This window comes from Sceloporus occidentalis, unplaced genomic scaffold (genome assembly GCF_023333645.1).
Source record: "Sceloporus occidentalis isolate IW3139 unplaced genomic scaffold, rSceOcc1.0.p SCAF_9, whole genome shotgun sequence".
NCBI classification, from domain to species: Eukaryota; Metazoa; Chordata; class Lepidosauria; order Squamata; family Phrynosomatidae; genus Sceloporus; species Sceloporus occidentalis.
In genome coordinates, this window is record NW_028316989.1 from 14257439 (window position 1) to 14279943 (window position 22505).

At 44.4% G+C, this 22505-nt stretch overlaps 1 protein-coding gene across 6 annotated transcripts in view; it reads right to left on the bottom strand.

Annotated features, from left to right (window-relative positions):
* Window positions 1–22505, bottom strand: part of NECTIN1 (nectin cell adhesion molecule 1) — a 191841-nt gene that overhangs the window by 56534 nt on the left and 112802 nt on the right. Inside the window, exon 6 of one of the 6 annotated variants that reach the window (XM_089537390.1) lies at window positions 3552–6710. The exons of the other annotated variants lie outside the window; for them this stretch is intronic. Coding sequence (XP_089393516.1) covers window positions 6157–6710 — 554 coding nt within the window. The 3' untranslated portion in view covers window positions 3552–6156. Of the gene's footprint in view, window positions 1–3551; window positions 6711–22505 lie in introns of those variants that run through there. 6 annotated transcript variants of the gene reach the window in all.

A 22505-nucleotide genomic window follows, 5' to 3' on the forward strand; every position in this document is an offset into this window, starting at 1 on the left:
AAGATGAATGGCATGGGTTATAGGGTTGCCAGGCTGGATCCAGGACAGGGCTATTGTAGCTGTAATAAGTAACCGATCTGCATGAAAGACAAGGTACTGTAAAGTTAAATCAAGAGGCACTAAGGTGCCTATCCTTCCTCACAGCGGTCACCTCCCAAAAAGGCTGCTGCCTCACCAGATGGAGGTTTACCATACCTTGTCCTGCTCCAAGATCTGTTAAGTATTAAAAGATATAGTAGCCCCATCCTGGATACAGTTTGGCAACCCTATTTTAATAGGAGGGGGCAAAACTACTTGAAGCTCCTACCTGCGTCTAGCTCTGAGACGCCATTCATGAAAAATAAGAGCTTCAGACGTGCTGCTTCTGAGACTTACTACAGCAGCGTTGGGTGCTTCTATTGTATTACAGTCCTGCTCAGACAAAAGACTTGATATATATATATATATATATATATATATATATAGAGAGAGAGAGAGAGAGAGAGAGAGAGAGGGGGGGGGGAGGGAGAGAGCTTCTGCAGGCATCTCATTTCACGCTATAGATTAGCTGTGAATCATTTAGCCTTCCTAATTAGGGTCCCGCGAGGGTCTTACATCCAATTCAGGGCCGCTGAATACATGCCAAATTTTCTACAGATTATCAATGCTGCAGAATGGAACGGCGGCTACACAAAGCCCGTGCCATCATGCCTAGCAAGCACACACAGGTCTCTTTGGTGCATGCAGAGTCACACCGGAAGTAGGAATGGAAAGCATGTTTATATATATATATATATATATATATATATTTAAAAAAAGCAATTTTTTAAACAAAGGAAGTTTCTCAAGTGTTAGGAAACCCCTAGGAGACTTCTGGACTGATGAGAAACTTTGCAGTTCAGGTCTTTTGCTGTGCAAAATTCATAGGTTTTTTTTTTAATTCCACAGAAAATAGATTTTATTTTATGTTTTGTCTATAAAGGAATGTTTCCCTGGAGAAATACTATTTTCTGTGCAGAAAATGTTCTGTGTGCTGAAAAAGTTGTAGCCGGGGACCCAGCTCTGTGCAAAATTCACATGTTTTTTTTTGGTGCGCATGTGTGTGTGTGCAGGAAACATTATCTTCTGTACAGAAAACAGTACCTCTGCACAGGAACATTATCTTTGGTGCAGAAACAAAGTGTGAAATCTGTGCAAAGTAAGTCTTGCACTGCAAATAGTCTTGCAAAAACTGCAGTTTTGAAAGACCTTCTCATAGAAAAGGGGGAAAGAATTGCTAACATTATTCATTGATTTCTTCAGGAACAAAATTGATCAAGAATTCCAGCCCTATCCAGAAAGGGCATCTAAAGCTTACTCTGAACTTCTGTTCGCTGGACTAGGAAGGGAAGCAAAAGCTGGTGATAAAAGGACTGGGTGGGTGTTTGTGTGTAGAACAGGCAAGAGATAAGATTGTCCCGTAGAAAAGTAAAAAGAACAGAGGCAATATCGACTTGAAGACCTACTGCTATCTATACTGACTGCATGGGCAAACTCTTGCATTAAAAGACCATGCTCACTACCTTTCACATGAAAGCTACTTCTACCAACAATTATTAGTTATGATAGATAGAGGGAACTTCCCATCCAGAAGTAGTATATCTCTAACCAACAGATGCTGGGGAGCAACTGAAAGTGGGGTTGTTGCCTTGGTTGTGTGCTTCCCCTAGTGTACCTCTAGCAGGCTGTGGAAAAGAGGACATTGGCATATAGAGACTTTCCCAGCCTTGGGTTCCTAGTTGTATCACAATCTCCGTCATCCCTGGCAGAGCTGGTGAAAGTTTCTTTTTGGACTAACACTCCCCAAATCCCCCAGTAGCCATGTTATGCTAAAAAAGGTCTGAAACAGTAATATTTCTAAGCTGAACTAAGCTGGGGACAACTGAAGTTGTAGCTGAATTCCATTAAGAGACCCACATTTAATAAAGGATAGAGCAGAGATAAAGTTGAAGTGAAGGTGGGGGGGAGGCGAAATGAGGACACCTCCCCAAATCCCCCCCATTAAATGTTCCTCCAGTTCCTAAACTTCTAGTATTGTAGCCCCTTAAAATGTCAATTGAGCATTTAGAAACAGAGTTTAGGCATCCAAAGAAGAGAGGCAAAGCAAAGCGAGGAAGGGAAGGCAAACATAGCTGAGAAGAAAAGTTCTAGGTGGGAATTATTTCCAGTGCCTCACTCTCTGCAATACTAGAAACTTAGGGACTGAAGGAACATTTCATTCTTTTTGGGAGGGGAAACAATTATTATGGGGGGGCAATGCTCTCATGTACCCCTCTCTGTAGCTATATCTCTGGCTCTTCTTCTATTCCAATCATTCCATAACACAGAAGTGATACCTACCAAACTGCATCAGCTTTATACCAATCTAACCAAAGCAGCTTCATCCAAAAGAATCCTGGGAGCTGTAGTGGGCTGGTGGGGGGGCATTGTGCATGGAGAATTCTCTAGACTCCCCCATCCAGCAGAACTACACTTCCCAGAGTTCTCTGAGGAGCAAGAGAATGATTCCCACCATCTGCCAAGTAGATGCCCCCAAGAGAAGTTTAACAGATGCAGCCTTCCCTTTCACTGCAGCCTTGGCCAAACTGTTCCCTGCCCTGTAGCTACTGAGGACACATAGGCTTTATTTAGATCAGAGCTTCGGTTGTTTGTTTGTTTGTGTGTGAGTGTGTATTCAAAACCTCCTGCATTTTTCTTGGCTGGTTTTCCAAGATGCCAGCTGCTCTTCTGGGTAATTCTACATAGCCCCACCAACAGCATTTGCTGTCTCAAGGAACATTTCAGAGGATGGGGATGTAAGATTTTACTAAAGGCAAACGCCAGCCATGATATGATTGGGGGTGAAATGGGGTGCAAGATCTACTTTTGGCCTTTGCTGATTCCTACAGATACTGAACGCTGGCTCAAGATTATAGCCCTCATATTGCTTTCTGATGGTTCAACGTACACACATGTTGTTTCGTGTACAAAAATTATTTTAAAATATTTGTATAAAATTACCTTCAGGCTATGTGTACAAGGTGTACATGAAACATCAATGAATTCTGTGTTTAAACTTAGGCCCCATTTCCAAGATATGTCATTATGTATATGCAAGTATTCCAAAATCAACAAAAATCTGAAGTCCAAAACACTTCTGGTCGCAAGCATTTTAGATAATGGAGACTCAACAATCAATATTTGCATCAAGAGATGGAAATTGAGATGTATACAGAAGCCAGACATGGAGCCGTCTGTGACTGCAGTGGTAGATGCTACTTTCTGCATAAGATCATCTGTGGGAATTCCTGGTAGCTGCATTCAACCTGGCCCCTAGTATTTAAAGCAGGAGTGGGCGAACTGCAGCCTCCCAGAGGTTAAATTTAGAGACATATCCATGTTAGTCTGAAATATCAATATGCAAAGGGCTCTTGTAACACCTTTGAGACTAACTGAGCAAAAAAATAAAAAAAAATTGTAGCATACGCTTTCATAGACTTGGTCTACTTTCTCAAATGCATAAAGATTCCATGCATCTGAGGAAGTAGACCAAGTTTATAAAAGCTTATGCTGCAAATTTTTCCACTCACTTTAAAAAGTGTTACAAGAGCCCTTCCAGAGGTTATTGGAATACAGTTCTCAGCAATCTGAGACAGTACAGACAACGGTGAGGGATGCTGGAAACTGCAAATCCAGCCATATCAGGAGGGCAAGATTGCTCATCCCTGATTTCTAGCAAAGGTGGGGAATCTTTTTAAGATCAAGGGAAAAGTTAGGTTTCAGAATAGTTCTTGGAGGCCACATTGCTTGCACAAAGACATGGCTGGATAGCTAGCTAGTATTATATCTGCAGCAGAAATTTGCCTTGGCAACAGGTTTGATCAGGAGTATGCATCCGTTTGGGGAACAAGGCCTGTAAGGCACCAGTTCTGGGCACATCACTGGGGAGGCAACTCTGCTGGACTCTACGGTGGGACCTACTTGCAGGGAATGTGGATGCAGCCCTGGCCAGTAAGGCAAAAACCTAGAGTTCATTTAGGAAACACAGGCAGGAAGGCATTTCCCAACTGAGAAATCGATTAAGAGAGGATCCCAAATCATGTGCAGAAGAATCCATTTTCCCACTGCAATTTGCACATGCAGGCCCACTATTTTATTTCTCTATCATGGACAGCAAAATGGAAAACAATTGCTTGTGTTGCAAAGTTATTGTCCCTTTCAGGCAAAGTGGGCTTCCCTCCTGGTGGCTCTGCTGCAGATCTGATTATCCTAGCATTTGATTTTGGAGTTTTAGGCAGAGAAAAGCCTCTCCTAGCACACGAACCCTTTTAAGCTGGAGATGCCAGGGACCCAAGCTGGATCCTTGGGCAGCATGCAAAGCAATGGCTTGGGCGCTGAATGAAATGTCTCTGTTCTTACCACCTTCAAGCAGGACACACTGAAGGGAAGGGCACCATCACCACTGATGGCTCTATTCATTGAGACAGAGCAGGAGGTGGACAGAAGTGAGATGGGCAGTGAGGCTACTGGAAGCAGATGTGATGGGACGAGGAGGAAATTTGGGCCTACAAGATTGAAGGACAGCCATGGTGACCACCTGTTGATTTCCATCTATTTAGAACAAATGTGGGGAACCTCTTCCACCTTGAGGGCCACATTCAATTTCAGAGAAGTTCTCAGGGGTCACATTCCAGTGTGGTTGGAGCCACAAGGGGCAGGTTCCCAAATACGCACATGTTTTTGCTCAAAGCTCCTTGACTGCCAGAAAGTAAACTTAAGAGGGGAAACTTGATGGCAAAGGAACCATAGAAGATCTGGAATGACATCAAATGACATGATTGAAGGAAAGAGGTTGTGGACATTTTGAGACACCCAAAGGGCTGGACTGAACCCCAACATGAACCAGATCTGGCTTGGGGGCCTGAAATTCTCAACCTGTGATCTACCTCTATATGGAGTTAGGCAGAGGAGAAAAACAAACCGTGGAAATAAAGCAAGCAGAAATTAAAAAGAAAAGGAACATATACTAAGAGTGTCATGAGGCATGCACATTGTGGTGAACTTCCCCTCTCCCATTTGAAATAAAAGCTGGAAAAAACCAAAAACAAACCCAGAACAAACCCAAAGAACACAAAGCATCATAGGAGGATAACTGCTACACTTGCCCTCCCTGGATCTCATGCACATTCCTGTTTGACTTTCATGGTTGTTCTCTTGATGAGGAAGTCATTCATTATGCAGATTTTTGCAGTTGCTTTTTTTTATTCCCCCTCTTCTTTTCTTCGGTTTTGTTGTTCAAGGCAGGTGGATTTTGTCTCTCCCCTGGAGGTGTGCCGCCATGGAAAGTGGCAACAGAAGCTCCAAAGGAATAATCAGACACAGATAGAAATCTCTAGCCTGGCTGAGTGTTTCGCCCCTTTGCCAGGTTTTTGTGCTTTCTGTCTCTGCAGCACCCCGTGTCTCCCCCCTCCCACAATAACACACAACGCCCACCCTCCAAAGTCTGTTGCAGTGTCTTTGGCTCCCCTCCCTTGCACAATGTTAAGACAACATACAAATTCCAGTGTTTTTTGGGGGGGTAGGGTGGAGTGAAGGTGACAGGCAAGGGAAACCCAAAGGCTGACAAAGAGACACCTTAAGACACAAACAGGAGGGGTTTTTTTGGGTGCGGGGTGGGGGGAGAAGCTGGTAATACTATACAAGGATGGGGAGTTGTAATTAAAGGAAAGAGTATTAACACCAAAGCCACCAATCAACACAAACAACACTATGGGGAGGCAAAATCTGTGGGAGAACTGAAGTCGGGAGGGAGTTTAGAGAGGGCAGGAGAAGCGTTCCGCACCCTCTCCATTGTAGCCCCCCCAAAGAAAAACAGGATAAGTAAAAAGTCCAGCCCCTCCCGCCTCGCCTTGGCCTGGTTGGCTTCTGGACAAGCAGCAGCTCTTGTTGTGCCTCCCTCAAAGTCTCTGCACGCTATGCCCCTCCCCGGGGGTCCTAGGCTGTTGTGAGTGCGCTGGTTGTGCATGCGCAGGCTTGTGTGTTTTGCGTGCACGCCACAGGGCCACCATGTGTCATCAGCCCCTAACCGTGGGGCTGGGAGGCAGCATGTGGCAGGTGGAGGAGGAGGGGGGCAAAAGAGAGAGGGGGTGGTGGAACAGGCTACACGTACCACTCTTTTTTGGAAATAAAAGATCCGTCATTCTGAGAGACCATGTTATCGGCAATGTCCAGCTGCTCGGGGTCGTACTGGAATCCGAGTGTCCTCTCATCGTAGGCCTCAGAGCGGGCCTCGCCCTCATCCACTGTGAAGTAAGGCCTCTTGGAGTCGTCTTCATACTTGTTGGGGCCTCCTCCAAGCTTACGGTCTCCCCCTCCTCCTCCTCCAGCGGCGTCCTCTTCCTCGTCATCATAGCTGTTGCCCCCCAGTGGACCAGCTTTCTTCTCGTCATCCGAGTCGTCTGGGTATTGGAGGTTCTGAGCTATGGGTGGGTGATGCTGGGGGATGCCGGCCTTGCTGTACCCGTTGCCGTAGACGTGCTTCTTGGTGCTGTAGTCGCCCTTGAAGGTGTGGCGCCGGTGCCGAAGCACCACTAGGACTACCACTGCCACCACCACGACCAAGGAGACTCCGCCCACCACGCCCCCCATCACGGCTGTGGGGATGGTCGACTGCGCCACGGATGTGCCCGGTGGAGACGGGGTGTAGGGGAATTCTGGGTAGGAAAAGACAGATGGAAGGGGGAACAAGCGTCAGTCTGTGAGGAGCTGCGGCATCATGCGTTAAGACTTTGAAACAAACAAACCAAACAAAAATTGGAGGGGTGGGGAGATGAGGAGAAGGAAAAAGGGAGGGAAAAGCCAGGGAGGGGTGGAGAGGTGCCTACCTATGGAAGCCTGGAACCCAGGCTTAGCACTCAGACAGGTGTGTCAGAGAAGCCGCAACTTTGCACACCGTCCGGGGCAGGAGGACCATGACTGCCTAATTAGTGCAAGCAGTGATCATCATGCACAATCCCAGCACATCACCACACTCCTCTGCCATCTTTCTGTTATCGTCTGGGTAGCCACAAGCATGCATTCCCCATAAGATGTCTCCACACAATGCAGGAACCCTTGAACTGAACAGATTTTCTCCCCAGAATTCAACCTCTGCCTTCCTCCACCCCCAGCAAAGAATTGCTGCTCAGGTTTTCCCTGGCCATCCTCAGTGTCAACATATTTGCTGAATATGCATCAAATAACTGTCAGCTTACAATATTCATTTTCAGCATTGGTTGATATCTGAGAGGCCTCTGAGAATGGACATGGACTTGATTGTTTCCTGAGTGGAGATTTTATGACATGGTGCAGGCCAAGACTAAAGCAAAGAGAGAAATGCCAATGAGCCTGAAGCACTAAAATAGTGGGACTGAATGCATCATTTCTAAATATAAATCTGTACTTTAAATTTGAAATTCTGAAGCCAGGAAAATGGCAAAAAGGAACATTCTAGGCCTAGGGGGTAATCTGAAATACTATTTATTTACAAGCTGAGTCTCCATTATCCAAAATGCTAGAGATGTATTTTGGATTTTTTATTTTATTTTTATATTTTGGATTTTGGAACATTTGCATATGCATAATGAGATATCTTGGAGATGAGACCCAAGTCTAAACATTAAATTCATTTTTGTTTTGTATATACCTTATAAATCTAGCCTGAAGATAATTTTATACCTAATATTTGAAATAATTTTGTGCATGAAACAAAGTTCATGTACATTGGACCATCAGAAAGCAAAGGTGACACTATCAGCCGCCCATGTGGACAATTTTGGATTTTGGAGTATTTGGGATTTTGGAATTCCAGATAAGGGAGACTCAACTTCCATTTATTTTGTATCCCGTCTTTCTCCCAAACAGACCCATTGAACAAGGTGTTGGAAAGTGAGCCAGCAATATAATTAAATCTTGTTGATTCAATACATCTGCTCCAGTTGGGGGAAACAGCAGGATTCAGAGTTTGCAAATTTGGTTTTTGGAATTGTTCGCTGTAAATATTTGTCCATCTCTTTCGGCTTCCTGCATGTGATCTCACCCTCGCCTTTATAACTTGGCTAGTCAAAGTCCACCAAGTGCAGGTATGGGATTTTCAGCAATATATATATATATATATATATATATATATATATATATATATATCTTGCATACACACCCACACCACAGGGAAGGTAAAACAGGTCCTCCCACCATTCCTTTCCCTCATTCTTGCTGATAGCATTATGTCTGAAGGAGATACCTCACACAGATGTCTATCTGAGTCATGCTGTCCTTTTCCTCGGAAAAAGGAGAGGAGGAAGATTGTGCGAATCAGGAATCTGTGTGAAATATCTGTGGAAGATGTGTGACATTGGCTGCATGGTGGAAAGGCAGGAAGGATGCCAGGCCCATCTTTTCTTAGATCAAGAGTGGGCAAAGTGAAGTCTGTGGAGCCCCCCCTTTTTTTTTTTTAGAAAGTTGTGCAGAATTTTAGGGCAATTTTTGTCTCCAGACGATACAGAAAGCCTCCCCAAATATCTGAAAGCACATTAAACATTCCCATTTTGCCTGTGAAGCGCCTTGGGATTCTGCATTAGCTCCATTTGGTTCTGCAGCCCTATCAGAATGGTTCTAGGAAGGAACAAGATTTCCTGACACCATTATGAAAGGGACAGCAGAAGAAATTGGAGGTATCTGGGCTTACTGTGTGTGTGTGCATGCATGCAGTGGGGTAGTGGCCTGCAGATGGTCTTGGGGAAGAAATTATCTCTGACCTCCATGCAGTTGCCCATTTCTGCCTTAGATTGAGGATGGGAATCACACAGCCCTCCAGATGTTGCTAGACTGCATCTCCCGGCAGCCCCAGCCAACAGAGCCAATGGTGAAGAATGCTGGAAATTGCAATGTTGTTATCTGGAGGGCTGCATAATTCACACCGCAATTTCAGATCATGCCTTTCATCATCTCAGAAACATCCCACAGGCTGCTGAAAGGGTTTGAGTTGGTAGCAATTTTATTTATTACACTAACATTAAGGTTATTTCTGATAGTAGTTTCCTCAGAGTGCCCAAACTGTATATTAGGATCATGTGCATATTTAAAAGACAAGCATTTGTCCTGAGTCGACCCCTGTACCTGAACCAAAAGGAGCTGCAGCTGCTGCAAACATTACTGAAATCAAACAGACTTGCGTATACAGTACCAATGGATTTTGCAACATAAGGTACCATCCAGCAGTACCTAGTTTCAGCACATGAAGATGTTGGTCCTCTGTTGTGATTGTGGCTAAGAGTGACTCATCCTTTTCGCCATGGATATGTTGAACCTCCCACCCAAAAAGTCATGTGTGCTTTGTGGCAGATCATGATACAACATTATGTAATTAGACATTATGTATATGGGGAGGAGGCACCTTTTCTTGTCTCTGAATCCTCAGTCATCTGCCCCTTCATTTTTGTGAGTCTAGTTCTAGATTTTTAAACTGGAGGTAAACACTAGCTTTTTACTAGCTTGTAAAAAGCACCCCACCATCATCCCAAACTTTCCCAGCATCCAAGATCACACAGACCTTTCCACTCTCCCCATTCTTGTCCATCTATTGCTAAAGTCACTGCATCCCCTCCCAACATCTCTCTCCATACAGGTCAGATCCATTATTGCTTTTTCTCAAAATGGAAGCAGCGGAAAAAGGCAAGCTGTTCCCACCCTCAAAAGGAATGGGAGAAAAGAGCAGGGGGGACTGGCCAAGGTTGCCCATATATATCAGGGGACTCAGCAAGAGGAGATGATGGCTTAGCAAAAGTATGCTGATTCTGACAATTGTTCCAAATAGATCAGTTTGAGAAAGACAGAAATAGAGAAGAGAAGAAAAGAGAAAAGAGGCAGAGATGTAAAGACTAAGAGAAGGCATGTGTCGTCTTTTCTTCGGTCCATCCCAGACACATCCCTGAATCTATCAACCCCCACTACACACACACATCACCACTATCCAAGTAACACATGATCATCAGCTTGAACAAACCAAACCAATTCAGAAGTCACCCCTAGCATTGTCTTCCTTGAATTAAGCTTTTTCAGTTCCACACAGACAACTCAAATCTTTGGGGATTTAAAGATTTTCTTCATGGTAGATCGCATGGTGAGAGGCCTACAACTCAGGAGACCAGGCTTTGATTCCCAGCTCAGCCATGAAAACCTACTGGGTGACTTTAGTCAACTCACATGCTCTTAGTCTAGAGGATGGCAATGGCAAAACCCCTCTGAAGAAATTCACCAAGAAAACTCCATGATAGGTTCACCTTAGGGTTGCCATAAGTCAAAAATGACTTGGAGGCACAAAACAACAACAGATCCCAGGACATCAACAATGACATCCATAGTGCTATGATCAACCAGTTAAAAATGTCCATCTGTTGCTTTAGTGCACTATGAACTGTCTTGGGTAGGAGATACCAGGAGGAAAATTCCCAGCAAAGAACATCAGTCAGCTCCTGGCTAGACCAAGGTGGGATAGTGGAGGATCAGGGGGAAGCTGGAGGGTGGGTGGGTTTCCCTTGCCAAGGTCAGAATGGGGACGAGGGACAATAAAAAGGAAGATTCTCACCACGGTCGCTTGGTGGCGGTCAAGACCTGTTCTGCACTTCCAGGTCTAAATAGGTAGGAGGCTAAAATGTTTCACAGTCTATTTGCCCAGTATAAACACTCTTTTGTGAACATGGTTCATCTCCTCCCCTCCATCTTTTGGCTCAATCTGAGGTTGTTGCTTACCAAAAGAATCACCCTAAGACCAGCCGGGTTTCTCTTTCCAAGATTTCTCTTTGAAACTATTGGGGAAGGCAAAATGAAGCCATTGCCCCCACTCCATTAAGAATTCTGTCTCTCAAATGAAATCTTCTTTCAGTCCCCAAATTTCTAGCACAGCAGTAAATCAGAACTTCAATTGAACATCTATAAAGTAAAGGGGGCAGACAGTGTGAGCAAGAGAAGGTGACCACAGCATATAGAAAAGTCCTAGGTTTGAATTACTTTCAACGCTTCACTCCCTTCCCCTGAGACTATGACTTGCCCAAGGTCACCCAATGGGTTTCCATGGCCAAGCAGGGAATTGAAACCTGTTCTCCAGAGTTGTAGTCCAACACTCAAAGCATTACATTATGCTAGTTTCCATTTGTTTTCTCACACCTTTTGTTCCTGACTTAGTATATTGGAGCTGGGCTACTCCTTTTTAGCTTTTCCTCCACCATACTCACTGACTAACCCACAGCCAAAGGTTTCGACCTCCATCTCAGTATCATCTTTCCCCGCCAGCTCTCCTGTTCTAAGTTTCACTTCGACTCTGCATAAATTACTTATTTCCTTGGTCAATGTCATTTACTTCCCCCATCCCCAGTCTCCGCTGTAGTCTCTGTGGGCCTTTTCACAACAGTATGAATCTGCCTTATCCTCTGGCTCCAAATATGAACCTCCTTTTATCCTTAGGTCAGGCTTGCCTCTGCTAGTATTCCAGTCAACAGATTCCTTTGAATAGCAAGAGGGTATTTATGTGTAGATCTTTCAGAGATATGAGTGACTGATCTAGAGCCTTTCTGCAGGCAGTAAAATGTGCATTTAGCCGCCAAGCAATGGACGCAGCCCTCGGGGACAATGCACTTCCCAGCGGATTATGGCCTTATGTCAAGGTCTGTTTACCTGTGAGGGTGAGTCTCAGAGATCTGCCACTTTTTGCCCCCAAATTTCTTGGAATAGCTCCTGTCTGGGACTCGGCTCTCCCGGGATGAATTGCAGGGTATTCAAATGGCTGAGATCCTACATTAAGTTTGTGTAGCAAAATCTCCCATTGAGAAGTATACACTTAGAGTCAGAAGAGACCCCTAGGATCCAATCCAACCCACTGCCACACGCAATATACAGTCAGCCCATCCCTTATTCCGGACCCAACCCCCCCCCCCCCCCCGTGTAAGGGAAAAAGTGTGTATGCTTAAGTCCCATTAGAAGTAATGGGGCTTGTGCCCGCAGTGCAGCACAGAGAGTGCACCATGGGCGCGCTCCCCATTACTTCTTCCGGGGCGTGCCAGCTTTTTTTTTCTGGCACGGCTTCCAGCTTATGCTGGAAGCTGCATAAAGCACATCCGCTAATTATACACAATTAATATATACAACAAAGTGCTCCCAGCAGATGACCAGCCAGCCTCTGTTGAAAAACCTCCGAAGAAGGTGACTCCACCACACTGTGAAGCAGTATTTTCCACTATCAAACAGCTCTGAAAGTTCTTCCTAAGTTTTAGGTAGATGTCTTTTCCTTTAGATTGCATCTATTGCTCCAGGTCCTAATCTCTGGAGAAGCCGAAAACAAGCTTGCTCCAGCCTCAATACGACATTCCTTCAAATCTGCAAACAGGGCTATCATATCCATACCTGGCTTGATCTTCCAATAGGGAGAGCCTGGATACAAATAAATATTTTATTAATTTATTATTGTTGTTGTTGTTATTATTATTATTATTATTATTATTATCTGCTCTTAACCTTCTCTTCTCTTCTCCAGGCTAAACATACCTAGCTCCCCAAGCCTCTCCTCATAAGTCATGGTTTCTAGACCCTTCACTATTTTAGTTGCCCTCCTCTTGATACGCTCCAGCTTGTCATCATCTTTTTTGAATTGTGCTGCCCAGAACTGGATGCAGTATTCCAGGTGACCAAAGCAGAATAAAGTGGTGCTACACTAGACACAGTACTCCTTTTGATGCAACCTAGAACCACATTGACTTTTTAGCTGCCACATCACACTGCTGGCTTATGTTCAGCTTGTCTATTAAGAGTCCAAGATCTCTTTTGCATGCACTACTGTCAAGCCAGTAATGCAGTGATGGTACTATGCCACTGTTGCATTGTATTGTGCAACTGAAAGCATACCCAGATGCACAAGCAAATGCAGATCCATAGCTGCATCTGTATACACATCTGTGCACAGTGCACACCCATGCATAATGGCAGTGCATGTGCCACTCTACTTCCATAGCCTTAAAGTGAATGTAGACATTCCACATGGAAGCAAAATGTCCAACCTCCTCCCTAGGAGAACTTGTGTCTAGGATTTCAGCCCATGTCTCCCAAGAAACAATACAACCAAGGTACACTGGGAGGTGTTTTATGTATGTATGAGAAAGCCATGAAGAGGGAAACCATCTGGCCAAGATTAAAGCATGGCTAGGGTATGGAAAGACTAGCAGGAACAGGAGATGGGGGAACCAGCGGGGATTTGGCATAAAGTGAGTTTGTCATGCTTTTATTCTCTACCGTATAAACCTCATCGATCTTCATCTCCAATAAAACAAAGGCAAACAAAACAAAGAACAGGGATATGAACAGGCAACTCTCCCCCTCCTTCCACTCTACTGCTGTTCTCCAACAGCTGTTGCATTTGGGCAAAACTTCCTGACCTATTGCCAACGGAGAGGGTCCCCTGGGACAGCAGCTGGAGGCCAAGAGGAGGGAGGGAGGCAGTCTGGGTTTTGCTCTGGAATGGCTGTCATTGCCATCAGCATTGCTTTGATCCTGCCAATGTAGCGGTGGTGGTGGTGGTGGTGGGAGGGTTGAGAGGGATGGTGGAAATAATAGGAAAGTTGTTTAGCAAAGAGTTGCGACAGGGGTCTGCCCAGGAGCTGACAATCTCCTCTCCCAGGCAAGGATGTTTCTAGGATCCATTTCAGGAAAGGCTGGCACTGAGCAGCTCCACCTGTTGCCAACAGACAGCTGGAGAGGACATGTCAGGAGATGCCAGGCTCCTCTTCCTTATCCTGCACAGCTGGAAATGAGAACCCCTCGGTGCCAATGGACAAACCTTGTGTCTATTATCTGTTGTGAAGGCCCACGGCCTATACTGTAATGTCCAAGGAGAAACAATGGGTTTCCATGGCTGAGCTGGGATTTGAACCCTGGTCTCCAAAGTCATAGTCCAACACTCAAAGCTCTATACTACTCTCCCTTTCTCTCAGACTGCCTTCTTTTAAGTGGCATGTTAATACTCCCTACTCCCTTGCATCCAGTACGTCTCCTTCCTTCCTTCCTTCCTTCCTTCCTTCCTTCCTTCCTTCCTTTTTTTGTCATCATGTGAGAGTGCAGGCTGTTTATGCATGAAATCGCAATGGTTACCTATGCTTCATATAGTGAGCTGAAAAGCTTGGCATGGATTTTTCAAGGAAGGAGTCCATTTTTAAGGAACTCCTCTTTCTTTTGATGTCCAAGTGGACTTGACCTATGGGCAGTTGCAACCAGCCAACCTATTAACTATCATGGTGTCATCAAGAAACTATGTTTCCCTCCCTATGGGATAAATTTGTGTTGGAGAGGCAGGAGAGAAAGGGCCAACATGTATCTGTTATTTTTCTCCTGTCTGAAACCGCTGGAAACTCACCCAGAGGTTCAGCAGCTGCCGTCAGCATCTCAGACTCAGGCAACAGGTTTTGGGACTGATGCCAGAAGGGTTTTAGGACTTAATCTTTCTGCTAGGTCACCTATTGCTTGTCAGTCAAGAACTTCCGAGGGGGGATGGTGGGTGGAGGGAAGAGGGGTGAAATCCTGCTCCACAGATGAGGGAGTGAGGTTTGCCACTACATTCATTTCTAAGCAGTCTAGGTTTCCTCCCAAATGGGTGGTGTGCACAGAATGGGAGGGAGGTATTGCTTTGTCATGTGTAATCCACTTAAGGAATTGTTTGTTTAAATGGGGCATCACTCCCCGCCCCCCAATTTAAAGTAAGAAAATTGCAAGGGAATGATTTGAAAATGGCATTTCCCACTATATGCTTGTCTCTTCCCTATGCAGTTGTTGCCTTTGGATCAAAATGTCAGTAAGTTTTCTCTATCTTCCTCCACCCCAATCTCTGATTTTAGGGCTTCATTTGTCACAAAGATGCATTGTCTGCACTTGGAGCTTGGAAATGTTATTTTCTGGGAATCCTCCAGCAGCCATGCTGGCTAGGGGATTCTGGGAGATGTAGTGCACCCCCCAGGCCCTGTTTGCACCACACATTCTGACCAGGGTTATCATTGTACTATGATTGGAGTCCTCATGGTGTGTTACATTGGCATAGCTACACCAGTGTCACTGGTGTCAGAAGATGGGGAGAGAAGGCTATGTGCAGAATGGAGATATAGGCTGCAGTCCTGGACAATATGCAGCCTCACATGTAATATTGCAACAAAATTGTGGTCTTCTGTCTTTGAACTCAAGCATCCATATCATTTGCCAGTTACACCAAAAACAACTATGACCCTCATAGAGGCCTCCATCTGGGACAGTTTTCTCCTTCTCATCATGCAGGCTTCAGACTTGCTAGACCACAACTCCCATCACCACCACCACCGAAACCCAACAGACTGCATCAGAAATGGTCAGGGATTATGGATATCATACTCCATGGCAGCTAAAGTCTCTTTTATCCAGGAAGGCTGACTTTGGAGGTGACTGACCTAGTGCGAAACAACTTAGTTCAAGGAGCTAAACCTGTTGCTATAAGAGAGGGGTGTTTTGGGGAGTGGGGAACTCTCTTTTTAAGCCAGCATGGTGTAGTGGTTTGGGTGTTGGACAAAGACCCTGGAGATTGGGGTTCGAATTCCCACTCAGCCATGGAAACCCATTGGCATTGGACAAGTCACTCTCTCTTCTTCAGAGGAAGGCAATGGCAAAACCTACTCTGAACAAATGTTGCAAAGAAAACCCCATGATAACTTCGCCATAAGTCAGAAATGACTTGAAGGCAAACAGCAACAAGATGGAGAAAAGTGACCAAGATGATTAAAGAATTGGAAACCAAACCCTATAAGGAGATTCTTTTGGAGCTGAGTATGTTGAGCTTGGAGATGAGAAGACTGGGGGCTGCTATGATATGCCATCTTTAAATATCTGAAGGATTATTGTGCAGAAGATGGAGCAAGCTTGTCTTTTGCTTCACCAGAGACTAGAACATGAGCTAATAGATTCAAATTACAAGAAAAGAGATTCCACCCAAGCATTAAGAACATTTTTGACTGCCACTGCTGCTCAGCAGCCGAAGAGATTGTTGCTTCATTAGAGGGTGGTAAACTCTTGTTCCTTGGAAGACTTTAAACTGTGGTTAGGTTGGCATCTTCCAGAAATGCTTTAGTTGTGTATTCCTGCATGGTAGAAAAGGATTGGACTTAATGACCCTTTTGGGCTCTTCTAGTTCTATGATTTGATGATGCACCAGCTTCCAAGGAAGCTGAAGAGCTGAATGAAATCTCAGTCCAACTCATAAAAAGAAATACTGACTTGTCCCAGTTCAAACAATCCAACTTTTAGCATTATTTACAGGGCAATGTGACACATTGTTTGTTCAGTGGTTGCATATAGTCCAGTTAGACTTAATCCTGTGTGCATGTACAGCATACAGCATCCTCTGCCTAGCAATTCATATCAAGTGGCCTTTTCCCCACTTCATATCCTTCCTATCTTTTGGTCTGGAACTCCCATCTGCCCCATCAGCATGGCCAACAGTTGGGGATGATAGAAGTTAAAACCCAAAACCTCCAGTGGGCCTCAGGTTGAGCAAGTCTGATGTAGAGTTTCCAACCACAGAACTGACACCAGAATAGATGCAATTATGGTGATGAGTGCAGATTCTTGTCTCAGTCATGGGTCTTGGGGCAAAGAGGAGAATGAGGCAGGAATTGCGAGTCTGTGGCTAAAGTGGTGGAAAGATCAGCCTGATTCCCGGTGTAGCTGATTCCACATTGATGCAGTCGTGCGTGAAGCCCTCCTATGCATGCATGCATGCATGCATGCACTCATGAGCCTGCATATGCTTGATGGAGCATGGTCCCCTTTAGGCAACATGTGTAACCTCAAGAGAGCCCTGGAAAACACGTGTGGACCCAAGCTAAACCTCCCAACCACATCCTTTACAATGCCATTACAAAGCGACACCTCTCGCCGCACTGATCCACCTCCGCTGACAAATGTCCTGCAATGCCAGCTGAGCTATTACGTGAACAGATTGCAGGAATAAAATATTAAACTCCCACTTATCCGTCTTTTTAATGTGCCGTAACTCTAACGGGAGCCTTTCAGTCCTTGCTCAGAGCAAAACCGTCAAGAGCGGAGACCGAGTCAGCCAGGCGTGCTCCCCTCCCAGGGCAGTGTCATTGTCTGTGGGATGGAAGAGCATTGTGGAAAATGGAGTGTACTGAGAGCATGAGGGAAGCAGCAAGGTTCTCTCAGTGGCTGAGCTCCTGCTTTTCTGCTTCAGCCAATGTGGCCAACAGTCAGGAATTATGGGTGCTGAACTCCAAAACATCTGGAGAACCAAAGATTGGGAACCACTGCACTAGACCCACTGAATCAAACAAACTGATGCTAGTGTTGACCAACCAAGTTCCTCGTAAGTCACTGTGCTTATTCCTCTTGGGGTGGGCACAAACATAAACATGATAAAGATCTTGTAAAATTATCTCACAGCATGAAGCTACAACACTTAAAGTGCTGTTAAATGGCTTTATTTCTATGGTGTAGATGCACTCCCAGAAAGGCCTCTGTGTAGAACAAGGGTAGAAATAATGTGGCCTTGCAGATCTTGTTCAGCTATAAATCCCACCAGCCCTAGTTGACAAAGCTGGTGGTAAGGAATGTTGGGAGATGCAGTCAAACAAAATCTGGAGTGTTACATGATTCCATCTCTGATGCACATAATCATCTAACTCCTTGCTAGCCAAAACCCATCAAGCCATTTTTTAATATCCATTTCTTCTGCCATTTCATGATTTTGAAAATTGCCTGTGAGTCGTTTGTTTGTTTTTAATACTGCAGTTTTTAATACTGTATGTTTGTTTTGGAGTGTGCAATTGTGGTTTTCTTCTGCTGCTGCTTTTCTGGAAGTTGCAATGGCATGTCTTGTTAGAGGACTATAATAATAATAACAACAATACCATGACTCACAAAGGTTTAGATCTGAATTGCAAAAATCACACCCCTGTACTTGGTGGGTGAGAGTCATGAACATGGGAGTCCAGTGTATGAAGAGGCTGAAGTATCTATGGAAAACAAAGGGGGTGGTGGTGGTGGAATCCAGATAGGTATTGCACATTCCTTCTCTGGTCACATACATATATCTATATATTTTGGAGAGCTTGAGAGGCCTCCACCATGTATTTAACCACAGCAGGACCTCTCCCTCCCTCCCTGTTTTTCTCTTCATATATAACTTATAGAGCCAATGTGGTGTAGTGGATTTGAATGTTGGACTGTACTCATTGGATAACCTTGGGAAAGTCACATCCTCTCAGCCTCAGAAGAAGGCAAAGACAAAACCACCTCTGAACACATCTGGCCAAGAAAACACTGTGATACAGTCACATTAGGGTCACCATAAGCTGGAACTGACTTGAAGACACACAACAACAGCAACAACAATGACAACAAGACATATGAATGAATAGACAGGTTGAGTCTCTCTTATCAGGAATTCTGAAATTCAAAATATTCCAAAACCAAAATTGTTCACATAAATGTCTGAGATAGTGACACCTTTCCTTTTTGGTGGATTGATGTACACGAATTTATTTCATGAATAAATTTATTTAAAATATTGTATAAAACTACCTTCTGGCTATGTACATGAGGTGTACAGGAAACATAAATGAATGTTGTGTTTAGGCTTGGGTCCCTTCTCCAAGATATCACATTGTGTTCACATATGTAAAGATAGGTATTCCAAAAACCAAAAATAAAATTTAAAAAATCAAAAATCAAAAACATTTCTGGTCCCAAGCATTTTGGATAAGGGAGAGCCAACCTGTATATCTGTATACATGTTTGCGTGAGCATCTGAACCACAGTCACTGATGCCTATATCCTATCACCTTATGAATGTCTGGAGAAAATAACCAAATCCCTGCAATGCCTTGCATGTTTTCCTCATCTTCCGAGTCTGCCTGACTATGGGGTGGTCCAAGGTGTCATGGTGGCAGGTTATATTCTTGGGGGAGATTTTGCACATTGCCAAGAGTGCATCTCCATTGCCTGCAAGCCCTAAACAAAATCTACCTGTAACAGCCTGGCAAGGCTGGCTGAGCCTGCTCTATTGCTAACCTAATCGGTCCTTGGAGAATGCCTGGATAAACATATTTTGAGGCCATAAATGATTAACAAGGATTTTACTTTGTGGATCCCAGCCTAACGAGGCAGCAACTAATCCCCTTGAACTTGGCATCTCTTGGCAAAGGCTCCTGACCAGTTTGCACACATGCCCCATTTTGCCAGCTGGGACTCCCCTCCACCACAGCCCTGCAAAGCATTGAACCTTGCACTAGGGGTCATCTTTGGGTGGTGTCCTTGTTTTTGCTCTCCCACATTTACATTGATTAAAACCATCCACTGATCAAAGTAGTTTTTAATTGATTCATCACCTGCCTTTTTCAACAGTGATTCCCACGTTTTGGTCTTCCAGGTGTTTTGGACTTCAGCTCCCAGAAGTCTTAGCCATCTTGGCAATAGTCAAGGATTCTCAGAGCCGAAGTTCAAAACATCTGGAAGGCCAGAGTTTTAGAATCACTACCTTAAAACAATCTAGAAAGATTAAAAAGAAAAAAAGGGGAAAGAAATGATGATAGATAGATAGATAGATAGATAGATAGATAGTCAGACCAGAAGGCAGATAGATGATAGCAGGAAGAAGAAAGGGAAGACAGAAGGAAGGAAGGAAGGAAGGAAGGAAGGAGGGAAGGAGGGAAGTTTAAATTATGGACTTTAAAGTATCGGCTGGTTGTTTTAATATGTATTGGTCTGATGTTCTTTTAAAATGTTATTATGTGTTTTCAACTGGTCTATATGTTTTGAACAGATGTTATGTCTTTGTATTTTAATCTGCTGTTGTTCCCTGCTTTGATTCATAGGGAGAAGCAGATAAGAAACTACTACTACTACTACTTGTGTCTAGGAAAAAAACCCTGTGATAATGGCCTTTCCCATTATCGGGGCAACACAGTTGAGTGGTGTGGGCTCTTCTCTAGGTAAGCAAAGAATTATATGATAGGTTAGGTTGCATATATTGGGATCAGCATCATGTAGAATTGGGAGAGTTCATGAGAGACAGTTGCCCAGTGGGGATGATCAACTTGTAACCTTTGAGATGCTTCCAAGCTGGGAGGCTATAAAACATGGTATCACAAGGTGAGAGAGAAACTTTTGGGACTGATGGAAGGGTAAGGAAAGTATAGCTTCTATCACTGTTTCTATGATACACCATTCCCTAAGCTCAGTGATGCACAGAACAAGAAGGCCCAGACTCTCACTTTCGCATGACTATCCAAAAACCGAGAATACTATCTGTATTGTGACTAGAATAGGAATGTCTAGCTAGTTGCATTAGATCTTACATTTCCTTTCTAACCTCCGCTGAATATGATTCGGAACTGTTTTTGTGACTTTGGAACTACTCCTAAGTAATGCCCGAAGGAAGGTGCCTTTGTGTACAAGATACCCTTGCTAATGTAAGATTGCTTGCTTAGACTAAAAAGGTTTTCTTAAAATATCTCCTCTTTTCCACTCTCTCTTGCCATGTGCTTGGTTCAATGTGTATGTATATGTGTATAGGATTCTCATCTCTTTCCAAGTCAATAGAAGGGGAAATCTCTGCAGAGTTAGAGGTGGAGGAAAAAGGCAAGTTCAACTCCTCAGTGACTTCCCACTCAGTCACTGAATCTCAGGGTGCAAACGTAAGGGGGTGGTGGAAGCTCCTAAGAATTTGGGTATCCCCCCCTTACTTAAAAGTAGGAGATGGGTCTTGCAAAAAGTTTCATAACAGGATCTTTGATAGAAGGGACCGATGAAAAAGGGTTCTATCATCTCTGTAAACTGAAATAGTTTGCCGCCACCTTACCACTTTGGGATGCTACCAGTCCATTTGGCTTTATTTCTGTTCTCTGTTGGCTTTAGCAATAGCATTTAGCAATAGTATTTGCATGTCTATACCACTTTATACTGTACTATACTCAGCATTCTCTAAACAGTTTATAATCTGTAAGCCAAGTGCCCCCAACAAGCTGGGTACTCATTTTACTGATTAACATATGGATGGAAGGCTGAGTCAACCTTGGAGCCCTGGGATTGAACTCACAACCTTTTGGCTGCAGTAACCAACATTTAACCACTGCTCCACCAGGCATCCTTCTTTAATTCCCCTCCCACAATGAAAAAATGCAACAAAATGCACCCAACCTCTCCATATTTTGATCAAAGGATTTGCAAGGAGACTATCCTGTAGCAAAACCCAGAAGAGCTTCCAGAGGCCCTGGAATCCATCCTAGAATCTAGCCCACCTGACGTCTTTGGCATCTTTCCTCTTCTTCCTGCCGCTTTCTGCTTCCCACTGCTTGTGCCCCGTAGGACTTGTGGGCACAACAGAGAGCTTCATTAACCATCTTCCCGAGAGCTTTGTGCCGCATGGCTGAGCTAGCAGTGTGTGTCATTTGTACGGGGGAGAAAACCCCTTCCTTTCTCCACTCGCCTGGCCCCCAACGCACATAAGCCCCAAGGGGCATGGCTCTCACCATAATCCACGCATCAGTAATCTGCCAAGAGCTCCCCATGGCATATGAGAAGCAGCCTCTGCTTTTCCATAATGCCTGACGTGAATGGATGTCAAATCAGAGGGTTCTTGTCAAAGGGAGTTCTTCTTTTCTCCCTGGCTGGGGAGCTCCCCGGTGTTGATCAGAATATGGCAACAGGGGGAAGCAAGTGGAAACTACCTGACCAGCCAGCCCTGTGGCCCATTCTGTACATGCCAGAGGCCTGCCATACAAATTGTAACTGTTTACAATGGGACCTTGTTATCCACTGCGGTTTGGTTCTAGGATATTTTTTTGAGATTTGATACTTGAATCCATGGATATAAAAAGCCGTGGATAACAAGGGTCGACTATATTACAAGAGATTAAGGTTTGTCTTTGTCATCTCAGTAGTTCTCACACATGTACTTCACTCTCCTGTCTAATCTCCTTCCACATTTTCTTCCCTTCTTCATTTCTCCAGGCCACATATCCCTAACAAAGTATCCTTTTAATCTCCTTCCTTTGGTCAGTTCTCACTTCCACCCCTTTGCTTCCCATTTGAGGCTTAGCCTTCTTTCAATACGCCTTTGACTGACCCATTTCCTTCAGCCAAGACTGCTGCCATACTGCAGAGTTAATACAGTCTGACACCATTTTAACTGCCATGGTGCTATCCTATGGAATCCTGGAGTCTGTAGCTCTCTGACAGAAAAGTCTAAATATCACACAAAGTTACAAATCCCAGACTTCCATAGCATTGAGCCATGGCAGTTAAAGCAATGTCAAACTGCATTAATTCTGTAGTGTAGATGCAACCCAAGCCTGTCCCTTTTGAAGGTTCAGAACAGTCAGATCAATGACGGCCAGACAGCATCTTGCATGCTCCGTGACATGAGGGAAGTCCAGCCAATCATGGCTAAAGTTTCT